Genomic DNA, 19671 nt, shown 5'->3' with positions numbered 1-19671 from the left:
TCCTGAGGCATTCTAAAAGGAAGATGTTTACTAACTCTGGGAAATCTCTAATTTGTTGGCTTTCAGGCAGTTCAGCAAAGTAAACAATTCCAGGGATGTATGCGCAGGAGGGGGATGTTTCTGAGTAAGGCGTTACCAGCCCTGCCTAGGAACATCTCGGAAATTTTCCCAAATGTAATGGTACCGTATCGCACTTCCTCAACGGCCCCCTGCTCTAATCCATAAAATCCCAACATGTTTGGGAAGGTTTATTTTGTTTTTAACGATAGCGCCCACACTGGCAACGGCCACAGTGGCCACCTGTAAATCTGAAAACGCCTTGAACACTCTTTTTCATTAACTTCACGTATGACACAAAACAGAGATATTTCAATTACATGTGACTGAGAGTAAGAAAAATATACAACTATATTTAAAACACTTAAATTAACAAGATAGTACTTTTCTGTTCTAACAAAATATCATACATTCAGTTTAAACAAGAGTTAATATCCAGACACACTTCTCCAAAATACCTGATGCTAGTTGAAAATGAGTGACCGTGAGACTTTTCAAGAGAGTTCTATCGAGCAAAGTCTGTACAATTTTGAAGAACTGCCTTTTTTTTTCTCTGGAAGACAGACATTAAACAGTCAAAATGCAAACTGATAGCTCTCTCATAAACCTAAGTATTGTTGCTTCATTTTTCTGCATGATACTTTGGCTGTTAGCAAATCTTATAGCTTCTCTCCCTTAAAGACAATAATGTATATCAACCCCCTCACAAATAATCATGAACTTCGTGTGTAATAAGCCCTACCTAAATGTGTTCACGTGTTTCTGCATTAACTGACCTATCTACGGAGACTGTTACGACAAGGGGATGACCAAGTGTAACAGGCCTACCCTTAAACCACTTCTTTCAAACAGCATGAAATACAAGCCACGTGTATTTTCAAAGTCAGAAGCTGCTACACTTAGGGATACGGTCCGTAGCTTGAAATATCAGTATAAAAATGTTTCCTCCATTGGCTTTTTTTCAGGTGAAGAATCTGGAGCACAAACCAACACATCTGTGTGACCGCGGCCACCAATTTTAGCCCCCCCCCACCCCCCGCCCACCCAACAATGACCTCATAATGGCCATACCATCCCTGGCCAAGGCCCCAGTTGACAGAGTGGCTCTGTGTTCCGACTCTAAGGAAGCAAGAAAAGCAGGCTCTACTCATTTCTCTCCTTCTGCCTCCACAAGCCAACACCTAGGAGCCTCTGGATTTGTCCCCATCCAATGACTTCAAGATTCTGAGAAGGGCAGTATACAACTTCCAAAAGAAAACAACAACAACAAATTTGCGTAAGGTCACTACGTAATACTGTGGATGAAAACCAGAAGAGGTTGTCAACTGAGGAAGCAAGGCACTTGGGAACAGGAGACATGGAAGAGTCCAGGGAGGGCCGGGCTCAGTGCGTCAACAGTTTCAGGCGGGTAAACCAGCTGACCAGCAGGGACGGTTCTGTGGAGGAGGACTTGGCGGCCGTGGCCGCCGGCTTCCTTCGGGTCCCGTCCTCCTGGAATGGAATCGTGGCACTGCTGTGGAGATCTGGACTGAGGTAGCACCTGCTCCCTCGGACGTAGTCTGCGCCACGGACCAGCTGCCTCTCCGCTGTGGGCCTTGAGAAGCGGTAGGTGGGAGAGGCGTTTTCTTCGATGATGGGAGGGATCCGCTCGTTGCTGAAGTACCGGCAGAGGGCGTCCTCTCCTGTTTTCAGACAAAGCCCACAAGTCCGTTAAAATAACCATCCACTCACTGTTCAGGGGTCACTGTTCAGGGGGAGGGCAGCCTGCTCAGACTTCCACCGCCCTCCTCCCAGGGATGGGCTATGGCTCACCGCAGACAGCCAGGCCCACCCCTAATGGATGCTCAGAGAGCAGAAATGAAGAGGTCCATCATCGTCAGGCACAGTCATTCCTGAGAGGCAACACAAGGGCAGAACAGAGGGCCTGCACTGCCTTACCAGTGTAAGAACTTTCATAACTAGAGGGAAAAGTCTGTATCATTCTATCACCCCTTCCCCATCTGTCCTTGTTCAAGGCCTGCGGCACATAGCACTTGCATCCAGAACAGTGGTTCCGACCCTGAAGCATCCCTGCAGAGAACTCAGAAAGGTAGGGGTGCCTTGGCTATCACCCTCCAAGAAGGGGCAGGCAGTCTTCACCTTTAGTGGATAGCGTTCAAAGGTTCTCATGCTCTGCAATCCTGGAGACACTTCCAAACCAGGAAGAAAGGTCCCAGCCTAAATGCCAACAGGCAGTTCCTGGGATGGGGGTTGGGAGACAGTTAAGAAACTGAATAGAAACCTAAAATGTAGGACACCTTGGAAACGTGTAGCATTCTCTTGACCCTGAGACTCCAACTCCTAAAACTGTACGAAGATCTATGTGCAAGATGCTTATTGAAGCATCGTTCACAATTGTGGGGTGGGGGTAGGGCACAAAACTAAGCTACATGTCCAACAAGAGCAGACTGCATAAACATGTCCTATAGCCACAAGATGGACTGCCAGATGCAAGTAGTATAGAAAATATCCTTGTTTTAAATAACAGCCAACTTTCACAGTATTGTCAAACATCTGTTTCTTCCATTTTGCACCTTTTTTATAAGTGTATGACATTAGAAAACAGAGTGATTATTTCTAGGTTGGGGAAGGGGATTACAGTTGAGTTTTATGTTCTTGTACCTTCTAGATGCTTTTCAATGTACCTGTTTCGCTTTTGTAATTGAAGCAGAAGTTACTTTCAAGAAGTGCCCTTTGTCAGGGAGCCCAGGTGGCTCAGTCGGTTAAGCATCCAACTCCAGCCCAGGTTACCATCTTAAAGTTTGTGGATTCGAGCCCCATATCAGGCTCTGTGCTGACAGTGCTGAGCCTGCTTGGGACTCTCTCTCTCTCTCTCTCTCCTCCTCTCTTTCTCTCTGCCCTTCCCTGACTCACGCTTTCTCTCTCTCTCTCTCTCTCTCTAAATTAATTAATTAACTTAATGCCCATTTTCAAAGAACCACATATCACCGGAGTCTATTTATGTGAAATGTTGAGAGTATGAAAATCTGTAGAGACAGAAAGTAGATTAATGGTTGCCAGGAGCTGAGTAAGGAGGGGATGAGGAACGACGGCTTGCAGGTGATAAAATATTTCCTGAGGTGATAAAATATTCTGGAATTAGTGCTGATGGACACACAACTCTATGAATGTACTAAAAACCTCTGAAGTGTACACTTCAACAGGGCGAGCAGATTTATGGTATGTGACTTCTCTCAATAAAGTGGCTTTTTTGTTGTTGTTGTGCAGATAGATACCTTTTCATTCTGAAATGATCACACAATAAAAATATGGAAAGTGAGATAGGAGGTCAGGTGTGTCTCCATTTCCCAGGCTTAATGTTCCCATCCCCCCTATTTCTCAATACTAAAAGGAAATAAAGGGCTAAATCCGGGATTAAAAGCCTAAGAGAATGGCAGCAACGATGGTGACATTTCCAAAGCTAAACAAAGGACAGGCTGCCACCTGCTGACTGCTCCACAGATTTTCACACGCCAATTAAAGGTACCTTGGACCTGACACAGATATCTTCTCCCTTTTCCAATGTACTATAATCCAAGTGATTCTGGTATCTAAGTAACAAACTCTACCAAGTCCCAGGGAGATATGAGGGGCTGACAGCTTTGGAAGTTGAGCCTCCAGAACTTTTTTCTTCTTCCTTTTCCTATCTAAGGTCCACTCTATTTGAACTTGTCACCTGTTCTTTGTGTCAGCAACGCGTGAACAATGCTAGGAAGTCTTGCCAGTGCCGATGATCAAATCATTTGGCAAAAAAATAAGAATTTATTTAAAAACACTTCTTTCGAGGCTGGTGTAATAACCATCATCTTCGATTACAATAGGAATTAACACAATTTATTTTCCAATGGTAATTACTCTCTGACACAGGAAGGATTTAAGGAGGAAAATAAATCTGTGTCTGTCCATTAAAAATCAAAGAGAGTCCAGTAATAACAGTCATAGAATTCAGGAGGAGATTGTTTAATGAATAATGTAGATTTCTACTTATTTACTTATAGACCATCTATCTCCACAGCCTTTTTTTTAAATGTTTTATTTATTTCTAGGAGAGAGAGAGAGACAGCATGAGCAGGGGAGGGTCAGAGAGAGAGGGAGTCACAGACCGAAACAGACTCCAGGCTCCGAGCTGGCAGTCGGCACAGAGCCCGACGCGGGGCTCGAACCCACGAACCGCAAGATCATGACCTAAGCGAAAGTCGGACGCTCAACCGACTAAGCCACCCAGGCGCCCCTCCACAGCCCTTTAAAACAACTTTTTTCAATGTTTATTTTTGAGAGAGAGAGAGCGAGAGAGATAAAGCAAGAATGGGGGAGGGGCAGAGAGAGAGATACACACCCAGAATCCAAAGAAGTCTCCGGGTTCAGAGCTGTCAGCACAGAGCCCGATGTGGGGGTCAAACTCACAAACTAAGATCATGACCTGAGCCGAAGTCAGATGCTTTAGTGACTGAGCCCTGCAAGTGCCCCTCCATAGCCGTTTTAAAGCACACAATGCCAATTAGGAGACTCAGAGTCACTACTAAGATTATATAATTCTGCTATTCCAGAAACAGGTAGGGCCTTAGAGATTCAGCACCCCTGACTTCATAGATGAGAAGATGGGACTCAGGCTGGGTCCTCTACTCGGTTATTACAGGACAGAGAGGAAGAGGGTTCCAACAAAGGCCTTGGCCCTTTTGACTCCTGTTTGGTGTTTTTTGGTTTGCTTAAACTTACCCTTCCTCCCATGACCTCGAGGTCTGGCAAAAGGGTCCACGATTCCCATCCAGCTCCCGTCTGCGGGCATGGACAAAGGCCGGGGCTTGCCTTCGGAGGAAGGGGAAGGAACATCGTAAGTTGGCAGAGTTTTGGGGACTTCAGAGAATCTTTCCTTTTACTTATAACTTAAGAACCACCCCCATCACACTCACATAACCATAAGCAAGAATGTTATTTTAAAATAAGTGTTTTGAAGCATCGTATTTCCATAGCAAGCAATTAGGACAGACGAAGGCTGCACTTAAGTCTGTGTGTCTACAGAGCAAAGCAGATCCAAGCTAAAACCCAAGCACCGAAAGTTAAAACTGTAACATGATCTCACTCTGCTGGGCTTTGATGCCAGGCAGAGAGTAATGATTCAACAAGGCTTCACTTGAGAGAGATGAATAAAGGTCTCATACTTAGAATTTCATTGAGGTTTATGTTTTCCTCAGATTACCCTTCAAGTCTGCCAAATTCATCTAACAGTTCCAAATAAGGAAGGGGGCGGGGAGGGAAGTAAAAACAAATGGCAGAACAAAACAAATGCTCAGAAATGTACCATGAGATGGTGTTTTCTCTCTCATTTTTGTGGGCAGAATATTGGTTTCCACCGAATACCCAGGCAACTGATCAGAATCAGCGATGGTAAATCTCCGTCTTCGGCTCTCCTGGTCCAAGAAGGAATTTGGGGACTCTGAACCCTTAGGACCAGGCAAGGGTTGTTTACACTTACTGAATCCTCCATAAAGACAACTCCCATTCTCATCCCTGGAAGACAGTGGGCAATAATTAACTTGCTTACAAAGATCCTCTCATACAGATGAATTACAGGAGATACTTCCTCAGTACATACACAGAAGACAATTTAAATCTTTCCTTTCCACTGGAAGAAAATAATGTGACTTTTTCTATCTCAGTTACCCCCTCAAATACACGGAAATCCTATTAAATGAGAGTAAATCACATGATCCTACTAAATTAAAAAAAATGAATTTTTTTTTTCCACAGATGTTTAAGCAGCAGAAATACACTTTTGAAGGAAGACAGCTCTGGCTTTCCTGTACCTCTATCCTAAAACTGAATCTCCTGTTACAGAAATCACTAGTTAGGGTAAAAAGAGCCATTTTTCTGATGCCTAATGTAGTATCTTTGCCAAGATCCAGCAAAGAAGATGCTTGATGCGTAATGGAATTGTTAGACTTGAAAATTATGTCCAAAAATACAAAGGCACCTTTATAATACCCAATGGAGGGTGTCTATTTTCTGAACTCAGTACAGAAACTGGCCAGTGTTAGATGAACAATTCCAACTTAATTCTTCTTAAATGTCAGCTTTTATAAAACTTGAAATTAATTTTACTTGAGTCTGAGTTACCAGCTAGTCAAATTTTTTGCATTTAGAAAATTCTATTAGGTGATCTTGCAAAAACTATTAGACAAAATACAGCATCAACTGAGTCCAAAACATACTTAAAGATCGGCTTTGCCTGCGTGGTATTTCCAGTGAGCTTCCCACCTGTGTGTACCCTTTTCCTTCCTATGAATCCATCTCCTTCTATACTTTCAAGCCTGGCGTATAACTTCACCATCCACAAAGCTTTCAAGACTCACCACACTCTCCAGAACCATTTGCAGGTTTCATTCTTCAGAAAACATCCTTCATTGATGGTGTGTATGTGTGTGTGTATACATGTGCACACGTGTGTGTGTGCATGCGTTTCCCCCCAAGCAGACAAAAAGCTCTGGTTCCCTCTCCCCTTCACTATGTGCATGAGCTTTTTCCTACCACTGCTTCTCTGATCCTTTGCTGAGACCCAGACAGGAACATTCAGAGTTGGGGATTGGGGAGGGGGCGCCCTAGTTTCTGCTGGACCGACCTATACCCCGGTCATCAGTGAAACTGTGTTCTCCGTGTGCAAAGGCAAGTACTCGTCACTTTAAACACACTTAAGATCCTGCGACCGCATGACTTTGGTCTGTGAAGACAGGCAAGAGTCCCCCCTACTAACCAGAATGCCTCTGATCACCCAAGAGAAGTTCTGTATGCTGTACTACATTCCGAGCAACCCAAAACCAGGGACTGGAAAATGTTCGTTCTACTTTGTGCCCAGCGAAGAGACACAATGGAATCAGATACTCAGCTTAAAACAAAAGCAAACCAACAAAATGCTCCAATACAAAGTAAAATATCACTGTTGAGTTCAGCCTGAACTTCATCTTATGAAAGAGTATAGCAAAATTACATATTTCTCAATTTATTCTTGAACAGTTGACTAAGACATTGGCAGTGCTCTGTGGGCAAGAGCCACATCTGTTTTGTGGAAGCTGATGATGCCGGCCCTATATTCAGTAAACGTAGGTTGAATAAATGAGCCAAAATCTCTGTAAATATGTTAACTGATATAAATTAACCTATACTTCACGCCTAAATGATCCCCTAAATAACAGCTAATATGACCATGTGACAATTAAGAGGGCACCAGCTTTTAGAACTTTTAATAGGCACAAACACACGTGCATGCGCAAATACAGGGCATCACACCTACATCCATATTTCGTAAGTCCTAGGAAGAACACCTCTCTCTCAGAAAAACAAACCTGTAACTTTAATTCATGTCACAAAAATATTATCTTCCTCCCCAGAGATGATATGCTGAATACCTAACCAAACATCGGCTTTAGGGATCCCCAAACAAGGTCCCAGGAGGAACCAAAACAATGTATTCCCGGAGCAGATGCTTTCATAAAGACCCCTCTCCCACCAAACTACACAGGTTCACGACCCAAGAACTCTGGATCTATGCCTCCACTTCCCTCTGAAGGATCACACATGTCCCCCCGGTTTTATTAAGATACGATGGACATGTAACATCACATTAGTTTTAGGTGTACAAAATAGTGACTTGATATGCGTATATATTGTGAAATGACCACCATAAAAAGTTCCATTAACACCCGTCACCTCACGTAGTTAAAATTCTTTTTTTCTTGCTGTGAGAACTTTAAAAATCTCTCTCAGTGACTTTCAAACACACAACAGAATACTGTTAACTATAGTCACCACGCTATACGTAACTTCCCACAGCTTATTTATCTTAGAGCTAAAAGTTGGGACCTTTTGACCTGCTTCATCCAGCCCTCCCACCCCACGCCCAGGATCACACTTGCAAAAATTACAATTTTAAGACTCTGCCCTGTCACCTGGGAGTTCAGCAGCTTCTCCCCTAGAGACCCTCACAGCCTCCACACCACCCCTGAGAATCTCCAGGCACACGGGGACATGCACACCAACAGGGGCACTGACGTACCGGGGTGAGTAGGGAACGGCTGGCGGAGGAGGGATATAAAGATCCAAGATGGCGGGTTTCTCCTTCTTCAGCGAGGTATCCATTGTGCTCTCAGGGGACTGGGTTGTCGTGGGTGGAGGTGAGGTCTGAAATGGAAGCCAGTGCAAAGGGTGGAGGTGAATTCATAGATTATTCTTGGTTAACTCTCCTTCCCCAAAAGCAACACCAGGGGCTGAGGTGACTTGTGTGTTTATGGCTCCTAGTAACACTCCATCTGTAGTCTCTGAGACACTCTGTTACCTGGGGGTTTTGAAAGACTGGAAGCACAGTAAAAAGTAAAGGCTCGGGAGCCAGGTTAGGAATTCTAGCTCTGAGCAAATCGCTGAAATTCCATGCCTCAGTTTCCTCAAAAAACAGCCACACTGACAATGGGTCCTGCACAGGGCTGTAGTGCAGGTTAACTGAGTGAGTTCATACAAATCACTAACGGTGTCATCACTGACTGGGAGCATGGACTTGGGACTCGGTCTGGGTACTGTTCTGGCTATTGCTCTTACTAGTTGTGTATCTCTGGGCAAACCACTCAGCTTCTCTGTACCTCATCTATTAAGATGGGAATCAATAGGGACAAGAATAGTACCAACACGGGGTGACTTAAATGTGTGTGTGTGTGTATACATACACAAGTTAATTTTAAAAATGTAAAATCCTTATAGCTTAATTTTCAATATGTTATTCGTCTCAAAGGACCTATTTTTTATAATCTTGTGTGAGACTTTCAATCTGGTCACTTCTCTAGGCCAAACGTGATGGCGCTGTTCACACGCTGATGCCAGATACAGTTTACCACCAGTAACGGATACCTGCACCAGAGGCGGTTTCCACCGCAGGTTTTTCAGGGGAGCAGGGGTGAAGTTGAAAGAGCCCGTGGGGCGCTTCTTAAGCAGTAATACGACTCCGGTAGGATTCTCTCTCAACTTTCTCACCAGGTTCTTCAGCTGCCATCCCACCTTCAAAGAAGGAAAATGAGGAAAAGGGACTCCCTCATGAATAATGAAAAATCAAATCTATGAATTTATTTCAAGGAAATCAGGACTGAGCAAATACACAGACCAATATGTTCATCTTAGCACTACTTAAAATTACAGAAAATTGGATATAAATTGCAAATTGAAAAAAATTCAAGCAAAATGGCTTTGGATTTAGTTGAAAGTTCTAGAGGGGAATATTAAGAGTCTTTATCTCAATGAACAAACTCACCACAGTTTGCTGATTAACCTGAATGACTTCATCACCAGCATGAATCTTCTGAGATCTGTCTGCAGGAGACTATTAGGAACAAACACAGAGACCCGTCTTATTTTTTAAACCTTCTAGTTCTTTCTGCTTCTATTTCTTCTTCCTTCTTTCTTCTGCAGATAAAGAGCAATGGAAATACAATTTTCTCAAGAACTATCACACAGTGCACTTATGAGATGACCCCCAGGACTACATGGTCTGTTGAGCCTGACACGCAGGCAGGCATTTGCCTTTCCCACTTGATGTGCGGTCGGCTGGTACAGATCACCTGTCATCTGCAACAGCTACGTTCCTCTAACCCCTCAGGAAGAGCGGGACACACTGTCGACACAACGACTGTTAAAAGCTGTTGGTTCGTCTAAAAAGTATCTTATAGGGGCGCCTGGGTGGCTCAATCAGTTAAGCATCTGACTCTTGGTTTCCGCTCAGGTCCTGATCTCACAGTTTGTGGAATCGAGGCCCTCATCGGGCTCTGTGCTGAAAGCACACAGCCTGCTTGGGATTCTCTCTCTCCCTCTTTCTTTCTCTCTCTCAAAATAAATAAACTTTTAAAAAATATCTTACATATCTATCAAAATTAGTTTTACAAAAACTGATCAACTGCTTACCATGTAAAGACCATCACTGTAACTCTGTCATCCTGTGTCCTTTTAAGCAATTATTAAAATTGGATCTTGTTTACCCAGCCTTATTTTACACATTTCACAACGCTATTAAAATAGAAAGACGGTGACAATAGAAAATGTATTTCTTTGAAGAAAATGAGTTTAAATTGGTTTCATTTTCATGTTGAAGTCAAAATGACTGTTTTCAGTATCAAAAGTCCAGCATTTGATTCCCCCAGATAATATGTGTGTATATAAATATCTAGATGTAATTTATTTGTCAGACATTTCACTCATAATATTCTTGTTCAATTAATAAAATAGCACTCTTTATGTTTAAGATATCCCCTATGAGCAAAAGCAAAGGGTAAACCCTTGATTTTAAATTATAGTCATACGTTATCTAGGCCAGAGTATTCTATTTGGTAACTTATATAACTGGCTAAATATTCAAACACATTTATAATTATTTTTAAAAAAATTTTTTAATATTTATTTTTGAGACAGAGAGAGAGAGAGAGAGAGCGAGCGAGCATGAGTGGGAGGTGGGCAGGAAGAGAGGGAGACATAGAATCTGAAGCAGGCTCCCAGCTCTGAGCTGGACAGAGCCTCGACACAGGGCTTGATCTCATGAGCTGTTGAGATCATGACCTGAGCTGAAGTCGGATGCTCAACTGACTGAGCCACCCAGGCACCCCTATAATTATTTTTTTAACTGCACTTTGGGGCACTTTTGGCTCAGTCAGTTAAGTGCCGGACTTTGGCTCAGGTTACGATCTTGCAGTTCGTGAGTTCAAGACCCACACTGGGCTCTGTGCTGACAGCACAGAGCCTGAAGCCTGCTTCTGATTCTGTGTCTCCTTCTCTCTGTCCCTGGCCTGCTCATGCTCTGTCCCTCTCTTTCAAAACTAAATAAACATTAAAAAAAAAAACAGCACTTTTGAATGAAGTCAGGAGGGCAGCAACTAAACCCGAGACTTCCTTGCTGGATCTTCTCACTCAGCTGCTGTGATGGGCTCCACAAGAAATGAGCAAGCAGCATTAAACTGTAGAAACATTCTCTTCGATTTATCTAGATCCAATGCAAGTCACAGGTACCTGGGACAGTTCTTTTTCAAAACATGTAACCTGCCACCATGACAACCAGTGGTGCCTTACCTGAGAGACCAGCCCCAGGGGTACATCAGGGAGATGATCTGTCTCAAATCTCTTTCTCTTGAGACACTTAAAGAAAAAAGTGAATGCGTCTAGGCTCCGTTTTGTGCCTGTGTGTCGGATGCTTCACCCTCAGTTACAGACCAACTTTGCTAAGTCTGATCAGAATCAGTCTAGCCCATGGGGTGCCTGGGTGGTTCAGCTAGTTAAGCATCCACCTCTTTATTTTGACTCAGGTCATGATCTCCTGGTTCATGAGAGCAAGACCCGCACTGGGCTCTGCACTGGCAGAGTAGAGCCTGCTTGGGATTCTTCTCCCTCCCTCCCTCTCTGCACCTCCCCTGCTTCCACCCTCTCTCAAAATAAATAAATATTTTAAAAAAGAAAGAGAAAGAAAGAAAGAAAGAAAGAAAGAAAGAAAGAAAGAAAGAAAAGAAAAGAAAAGAAAAGAAAAGAAAAGAAAAGAAAAGAAAAGAAAAGAAAAGAAAAGAGAAGAGAAGAAAGGAAGGAAGAAAGAAAGAAGGAAGGAAAAGAATCAGTCTGGCTCAGATAATCTTCCTGGCTAACAATTCACTTAAGGTAATCTTCACTTTATAAAAGATGACCCAGAGGCCAGGAAGTTCCTGTTTATAGATGTGCAATCTTAAAAAACAGGCCTAAATGACCTGAAGTGACTTTCCTTCCTAGGGATCCTCATAGATTCATTTCTCAAATGTCTTACCAGGTGATTAAGAGATGTGTTTGGCAGAACACTGGTAATGAGAAAGCTTGATACCAAAATTCTCCCTGGGGCAGTGGTTCTTGCCTATCTTCAACCATGAGCTAGACTACTGAAAAGTGATGCTTGTTCTGGTTTTCTGCAGAAGGGCGATGACCTGGACAAGAATGCATCCATTCTTCAGAGGCTAATCTAATTCCCACCTCATCTCAGAGGTGGGGAATAGAAGTATGGATGGGGTCCTGTTAAGACTCCTCTCAAAGTGTTGAACAACATCAAAAAAGAAGTCAGAGAATCACGAGATACTATTAGGCTGACCTTGGAATGATCCTGACTTCTCAGGGAACCTCCCCCCAAAATGGACTGTAGGCCTCAGATGGCCTGCTCTCATTGCTTCAGCCTAGAATCCAAGATGGAGAAATATAGGGAATGCAATGGGTGATTTCCGTCCACTACCACCCACCATACTAAGCTTCTACTAAAACATTCTGATTCTGAAGTCACAACCACCTTAAGTGCTAGCTGGAAAGCCTTCCTGGAGTTCGAGTGCCCTTTATGTGTAAAATATTCAGCATTTAGGGTAAAATACCCAGACTGAGCCCTGGAGAAGTGGGCTCTTACCTAACTTCCCACTCTCATCTGCAAGCTTTAGTAAGTGTTTACCACATCCCAGGTATTCTGTGAACACAAGCTGAGTGACTGAAAAGACTGAGTGACATTTTCAAATGGGCTGCCAGATGGAATGAGAGAAGTTTTCCCTATTTTGATCTTTAACAAGATGGAAACCACTTGTCTACAGGATGACTTCTGTTTGGTCCTGTATGGGATCGACTATATCCAGGTAAACCCTGAATCCCTGACCCAATCTTATGGGTCTGGTAGGAATTCTAGGAAATGGATCCTTACATTTGACCTTTTGTGTCATTCAAAAGCAGCTTGTTGTTTAGTCTGTCATTCAACTCTCATCCTTAAAACCAAAGGAAGGGGGTAGTTTGAAGAGAAGAAATGTGTGCCTTCTGGTAGTAACATGATTGTGAACTGTAAGCTGATCCAAGATGAAAACTGCTTTAAGAAGACCAGTAAAGTCTGGAACCACACAGGTCTGGTTGTTAAATGATGCAATCACTATCAAGTGATAGATGCAAAACTTCAACTCTTTAAAAACTGAAATGACCTTCACCGCCCCTCTGAATCCATCCAACTCCAAAACAATGAAATGAATGGTACACGAGTATGTTTTCGTTTATGGTTCGGCTGAAATATGCGAAGTCTCTCACAGGGATGAGGGATCAACTGCGTCATGAGTGATGTGTTTTCTCCTTTGCGCTGTCCCTGACCTAAAAACAGAGCTTCCTGTGCTGTTGCTGTCAATCAGGTGATGTGCTACAAAAATTCCTACTGCTTCGCAGTGCGTTTTCACCGCTGCTCAACAAAGAATGCTTAAGATACTACCATCTTCTTCCTCATTTGTCTGCCAGAACCACACAACTTATTTAAATTTCACTGACTGCCTTAAGCAATGTCATTTCTTTCCCACTACAAAAACCAAGCTTGCGTCACAAACCCTCATCAAAGATCATGCCATTTCATTTATCAAAAGATCTAGCAGCTAAAGTTCAAAATTCAACATGTATTTGCACCAGATTAGAAAAGCAGTTACCAAATTTCTTCTATTTTTAGGAATTATTTCCTCTTGTCTTAGTTGATTAAGTAGCAGATTAATTCCACAGACACATGCTTCCTTCATACAGATCCAGGAAGCTATTCAAACATTTTTAGCTTCATATCAATGTCAAAAACTTACCATATTGTAGGTTGCAAAATGAAAGCAATCAATTAGCTCTACTTTTTACAAATGCAAAATATTTGAGGGGCTCAAAAAAACCCTCTCATGTAGTAGCATTTCCAAAAGGAAGTTAGCAGTGTACAAAGACTCTCACAGTAGAAGTAGCCCTGCATTTTCTATTCAAAAGATCGGGGTGTGGGGAGGAACTAAATTTCAATATCATACCAAATATTACAAAACACAACTCTATAAAGAGAATCTACATTTTGTAAACAATCTTGAAATAGTTGCTTTGGTGATACATATAAATTCCATTAAACAGCAACAACAAACTGTATTTTACACATATGGCTACCAATTGTAGTTCCTGTAAGAGTAGTTTCCAACAACAAAGATATCACTGTTTTTATATTTATGGGTTAACACGGCCAGGGTGCAAAAGGAATAATTAACAAGGGTGGGGGGCAAAAACCGGGCAAGGTATGTGAACAACAGGAATAAAAGACAATTTAAATAATAAATTTACAACAGCTGGTGATAAGCAGTACGCTTAGCAACAGAAATAAACAAAACAGCACCCACACTCTCACTATAGATAATAAAACAGGAGGCATGCGTTTAAATGCAAAGTATAGGGACCATGTGTCAAATCTGTTTAAACACACAACAGCTTGTACGCTGAACAGGTATGCACTTACATTCTCGGTGGTTCCCGTAATCACGTGCAATCCATCATAGGTTGACTTGATGTACATGCCCTAGAGGAAGTCGCAAATATATGCACTCATTACTCCAACGTTTAGAAACATAGCCGCCAGGAAGACTTCATCTTATAAAACATTAAAGGCAATCCCCTCCGAACAACACTCATTTTTAAGCCTCTGAAACATTGTGAAACAAGATCCTCAAGCGGTGAAGGGGAGCTAACAAATGGAAACACTAGTGGAAGAAATTAGAAGCCAGATCTCTTTGGTATTTGAACCTGTGTCCCCGGGGCCCACAGAATTTTGCCACAACTCTGGGGACTCAGAAGGCATCTTCTCAGACAGTGGGATGAATGAGGCACTTCAAACGGGGACTGTTCTCTCCTGACCACCTCTTTGTCTGGTGACACAATATGTTCAGATAAATTTGCTATCGGCAGTCATTGTGGGGTGACTCATTTAAGCCGCTAACAGCCCAGACCAGGATATATGAACAAAGACTATTAAGAAACGCAACATAGGGAGTAAATCAGGAACAGGCACCCCTCCGTTTTAAGGGAAGCATAAAGACACACTCTTCCCCACAGGGCTGAGAGGCAAACGCAGGGGTGAATGCCATACCACGGAGGAAAGATTTCCACCGTTGGGTAGATGACATATAAAACATTTTTATTAAACTTTTATAAGATAAGGGGAAAGAGCGAAAAGCAGACTGGGCCAAGGATAGTTGGTCACCCTGGTATCGAATTTGCACTAATGTAGATCTTCCTTGGAAATCATTTTGACCCTGGACTTACCCGGCTCAGCAGCCTACACCACACTATAGGGAGACTCTCATCAAATGCTATCACTCAACGTGCATATTTATACCTGCGAAGAATGTGAGCTTGTCGCCATTTGGTTGATTGTTCTTTTCCTGAGGTCAGAGACTGCCTTGCTCTCTCCCTGCAACCACCTACACACTACTTCCTGCTTCCTCCTTCTCCCTTCCTCCTCCTGGGCAGTACAGGCACAGCCACCAACTACTGCACAGGAACTGTGCGCCTGGCACCTGACACCCATCGTCTCATTTAACACTGCCCACAACTCTGCCAGGCAGTAATTATTACCACTCACTTCTGACAGATGAGGAAACGAACCTGTAAAGCAGTTAGGACACCTGAGGGCTCGGATTTAAAACCAGCTCTCTCAGATGCAAAGCCTCTACAAGCTCATCAAGGAGGCTCACAGTTTCTCCACTTAAATTTCAGCAAATTGGTGCACCTGGGTGGCTCAGCCGGCTGAGCATTCGACTTCACCTCAGGTTATGATCTTGCGGTTCTTGAGATCAAGCCCCACATCGGGCTCTCTGCTGTCAGCACAGAGTCTGCTTGGGATCCTCTGTCACCCACTCCCTCCTCACGCTCATGTGTGCTCTCTCTCTCTCTCAAAGATAAACATTAAAAAAAATAAATAAATATAAAAATACAATTTTTCAGGAAACTAATCACACCATGTAGTAGTACCTATATGCTAGGTACTACTAGATCTGGCTACTGATCTAGGAAGCCAGGCATCTACCTGTTTGTACACTCAGGGCCTGTTATTACAGGGCTCATACATCATTTATGAAACAGTTCTGAACTTTTTTTAAGAAATCATTTCTCTCAACTGCCTCTTCTCACGTTCCTCTAAGTGCTAATAGAGACTTTCAGAGCAGATGTTGTTTTGTACCCAGAGATCATCTTTCCTTTGTGTAAATGTTTTATACCTCCTCACGCTAAGGCCTAAAAATGAAACTGTTAAGACAATTCCTTCAAGATACGAAAATACAGTTTAGAAACTGTATTTATTTTTATACTCTGAAGACATAAGACATATCAACAATTCAAGACGGCAAATTCCTAACTACATAAGGGAAGTCAATCTCATTTAATTCTATTCAGAATTACAGTGAGAGCAATAAAGAATCATTTAAAAAAAAACGTTTAATAAAAATGACGATGTGTTCTTATTTGGAAAGAAAACAAGTGTTTCTAGAATTCTCACCAGGCCTTCTCCAGGTTTAACATTTGGCAAGTGAACTTCCTCCAGACACGCACACTGGCTCATAACAGGATCTGTAGCAGATCGTATTGTTTTGTCACAGATGCCATTTAAAACCTTGACCTAGAGGTGGAGAGGCACAGAGGAAAGGTTCAATTATTAACCAAGTTTATCTCAGGCTGAAGTTTAAAGAAATGCACTTCGCCTACAGTCTTCAGCTCAGGTAGGCAATCATTTTAATAATGCTACTCAGTGAGGGTGTGGCCCTGGGCCTTCGGATCTGCAACCCATGGAAAAGGTTAAAAAGTCACTTAAGTCACTTAAGCTTTGTGTAAAGAGTGCAGCTCTCTGATGAATTAGGGCCACTGAAGAGCACAGACTGTACAGAAACCCCCATCCGGCAGTTACGGACAATAATCTATTCCTGGCCATCTGCATGGTGTTTTAGTGATCGCTCACATTCTATATGTACCAAATTCTCATAAGGTTAAAAAAATGTTTTTGCCTGCACCTGTTTTTCTTTTTTAGTAGATTTTATTTAAAAAGCAGTTTTAGGTTTCCAGAAAAACTGAGCATAAACTGCAGAATTTCTATATACTTCCCTCCCCACCCCAACACAATTCCCAATAGTTCTAACAGGGTTAATAATAACAAGATATAAAAACATGTCCCAGTGTGGTATGTTTGTTACAACTGATGAACCAAAATTGGTACCTTATCAACAAAAGACCATAGTTTACACAAGGGGTCGCTCTTTGTGGTATATAGTTCTAGGGGTTTCAACAAGTGCATAATGTCATAGATCCACCTCTATAGTTTCAAACATAATAGTTTCATCAAGAAACCCCCCTGTGCTCTTAACTATTCATCTCTCCCGCCCTCCCCCACTATGAACCCTTGGCAATCACGGATCTTTTTACTGACTTTATGGTTTTGTCTCTTCCAGAAGGTCAAATAATTAGAATCATAGAATATGTAGCCTTTTCAGACTGGCTTCTTTCACTTGGTAATATGAGTTTACGGTTCCTCCATATCTTTTCATGGTTTTATAGATCAATTTCTTTTTATTGCTGAGTAACAGTTCTGTTGTCTGGATGTTTATCTGGTCACTCACTGGAGGACATCTCAGCTGCTTCCAAGTTGTAGCTATTAGGAATAAAGCTGCTGTAACATTCTGTACAGGTTTTTGTGGATATAAGTTTTTAATTCACTGGGTACAACTGCTAGATCACAGGGTGAGCATAGGCTTGGTTTTTTAAGAAATCACCACAGAGTCTTCCCAAGTGGCTGCACCGTGTGGCATTCCCACCAGCAACGAACAAGAGCGCCACAGCCTTTGCCGGCATGTGGTGCTGTCATGTTTTGGATTGCAGTCATTCTAACTGGTGTGTACTGGTATCTCACTGTTGCTTTAATTGGCAATTCCCCTAATGAAACACGATGTTGACCATTGCTCCTATATTCATTTGTCAGCTGCGTCTCTTTTTTGGTAAGATGTCTGTTCAGAACTTTGCCCACATTTTAGCTGGGTTGTTTGTTTTCTTATTGTTGAGTTTAACAGTTCTTTGTAGATTTTGGATACAAGTCCTTTATCTGATATGGGTTTTAAAAATCCTTGCTCCCAGTCTGTGGTGTGTCTTTCCAATCTCTTAGCGCTGCATTTCAGGGAGCAGACTTTTCCATTTCAATGAGATCTATCCTATCAGTTTTCTTTCATGGATTGTGCCTATGGTGTTGTATCTAAAAACTCCTGAGCAAACACAAGGTCAACCAAGATTTTCTACTGTTATCATCCAGGAGATGCATAGATTTGTATTTTACCTTTAGGGGTAATCATCTTTTTAGTAGTGGCTCACATTCTCTAACCCCAAAGATTGACAAGGTAAACATTTTGAGACATGAAGCTCCCCATTAAGTGGTCTCCCGTGTAGAAATAACAGTGGTTCCATGTGGTTGCTTTCCTCCATCAGATTCATCTAACCTTTCAAAATGAAACCACCAAGGAAATCAGGAAATTCCAGAGTGATTTTTTTTCCATGGGGGAGAATCCAACAAGTGACACTTCTTACATTCCCCCAATTTGTTTAGCCTCCCTATTTATGGAAAATATATTTATAGCAGTTTCACTGCTAAATTCCTCAGCATCAGTAGGAGGAAGGCCTTATCAAAAGAGCCCAGGCTGGCTTATGTCAAAGGGAGGAAGTGATGATGAATAGTTACAAAATGCTCTTTAAACAATCACAGCACATCCCCCCTCCATCAGAAGAGTTTTGCCAAGGATTTTTTTTAATCAAAATGTTCCTAAGGTAAAATTTACAGATCAATGTAACCCTGATTAACAGTCTGGCTAGTAATTTAAGTATAATTTTACCTAATGAAATGTTCGGAGAAAATAGAGATCCCCCCATATACCCAAGTTAAGCACAGGCATTTTCACAGTAGTAATTTTCTTGTTAAATAACTTCTACTCTTCTCGTTCTACCTAAATTAATAGACTCAAATCCCAAAGAACCAATATTTCAAAGTATATCCTGAAGTCATTAGCCACAGAGTATGTATTTGAATTAATGTGAGTCCCATTGGTTTGGGGAAAGGAATTTTACTTCTAAAAGGTATACTTACTACGGCTAAAACTTTATCCTCCATTTCTGCTACAAGGCAATCCTAAAGAAGGAAAGAAGAAATAGAAAACTGTTAGAGAGCTGGAAAATTGGTATGCCCCTCCTCCCACAGCCCCAACAGCCCTGTACGGGATGCGGAGGGCACAGAGGGGGTGCCCAACTCCATCTCAGGCTCTGCTCTCCCCTGATCGAAGGAGCTTATCATCCAAGGAACCCATTTGACCGATTATTTCATCAGAAAAACCTATGAAAATAACTGAACTGAAATCCACCTGCTATCTATGGCGTGCAGAGAGCTGTAAGCCAGAAGTCAAGTCCAAGAAAGAAACCTGACAATGCCTCCCAAATGTGACCCTTGGCTCAGCTAGCACTTGGCCAACAAGCCGGGAATCTTTCAGTTCTAGGCCTGCTTCTATAAGAATAGCTTTCAAATAAAGGCTTGAGTAAACGTAGCCACAAAAGTTTATTTTAAGCACCACTGAGATTAAATCAGATATTTCAGTCCTTATTTAATAAATGAAAAAGGTTCAACAAAACATTCATTAACACACTGCCAAAAAAGTGGTCTTGAGGTATGCTATGATGACGTTAAATAAAGGGCTGTAGTGCAAAGCATTATTTATTCAGCTTAAGAAC

The 19671-nt window shown here is 42.2% G+C and overlaps 1 protein-coding gene across 3 annotated transcripts in view; it reads right to left on the bottom strand.

Moving 5' to 3' along the window:
• Positions 1 to 215: 215 nt before the first annotated feature.
• The window catches only part of CNKSR3 (CNKSR family member 3), an 85568-nt gene continuing 66112 nt past the window's right edge, over positions 216 to 19671 (bottom strand). For all 3 annotated transcript variants that reach the window (XM_039234086.1, XM_039234087.1, XM_039234088.1), the window contains exons 5-13: positions 19037 to 19078; positions 16418 to 16537; positions 14384 to 14443; positions 9383 to 9451; positions 8986 to 9132; positions 8144 to 8268; positions 5396 to 5604; positions 4813 to 4902; positions 216 to 1739 (exon numbers count right to left, since the gene is read on the bottom strand). In XM_039234086.1, the coding sequence (XP_039090017.1) occupies positions 1441 to 1739; positions 4813 to 4902; positions 5396 to 5604; positions 8144 to 8268; positions 8986 to 9132; positions 9383 to 9451; positions 14384 to 14443; positions 16418 to 16537; positions 19037 to 19078 (1161 nt within the window). In that variant the 3' untranslated portion in view covers positions 216 to 1440. The remainder of the gene's footprint in view (positions 1740 to 4812; positions 4903 to 5395; positions 5605 to 8143; positions 8269 to 8985; positions 9133 to 9382; positions 9452 to 14383; positions 14444 to 16417; positions 16538 to 19036; positions 19079 to 19671) is intronic.

This window comes from Hyaena hyaena, unplaced genomic scaffold (assembly GCF_003009895.1).
Source record: "Hyaena hyaena isolate Hyena2069 unplaced genomic scaffold, ASM300989v1 scaffold_81, whole genome shotgun sequence".
Classification (NCBI taxonomy): domain Eukaryota; kingdom Metazoa; phylum Chordata; class Mammalia; order Carnivora; family Hyaenidae; genus Hyaena; species Hyaena hyaena.
The sequence above is the reverse complement of the archived record's forward strand: the minus strand, read 5'-3'. Positions and strand labels throughout refer to the sequence as shown.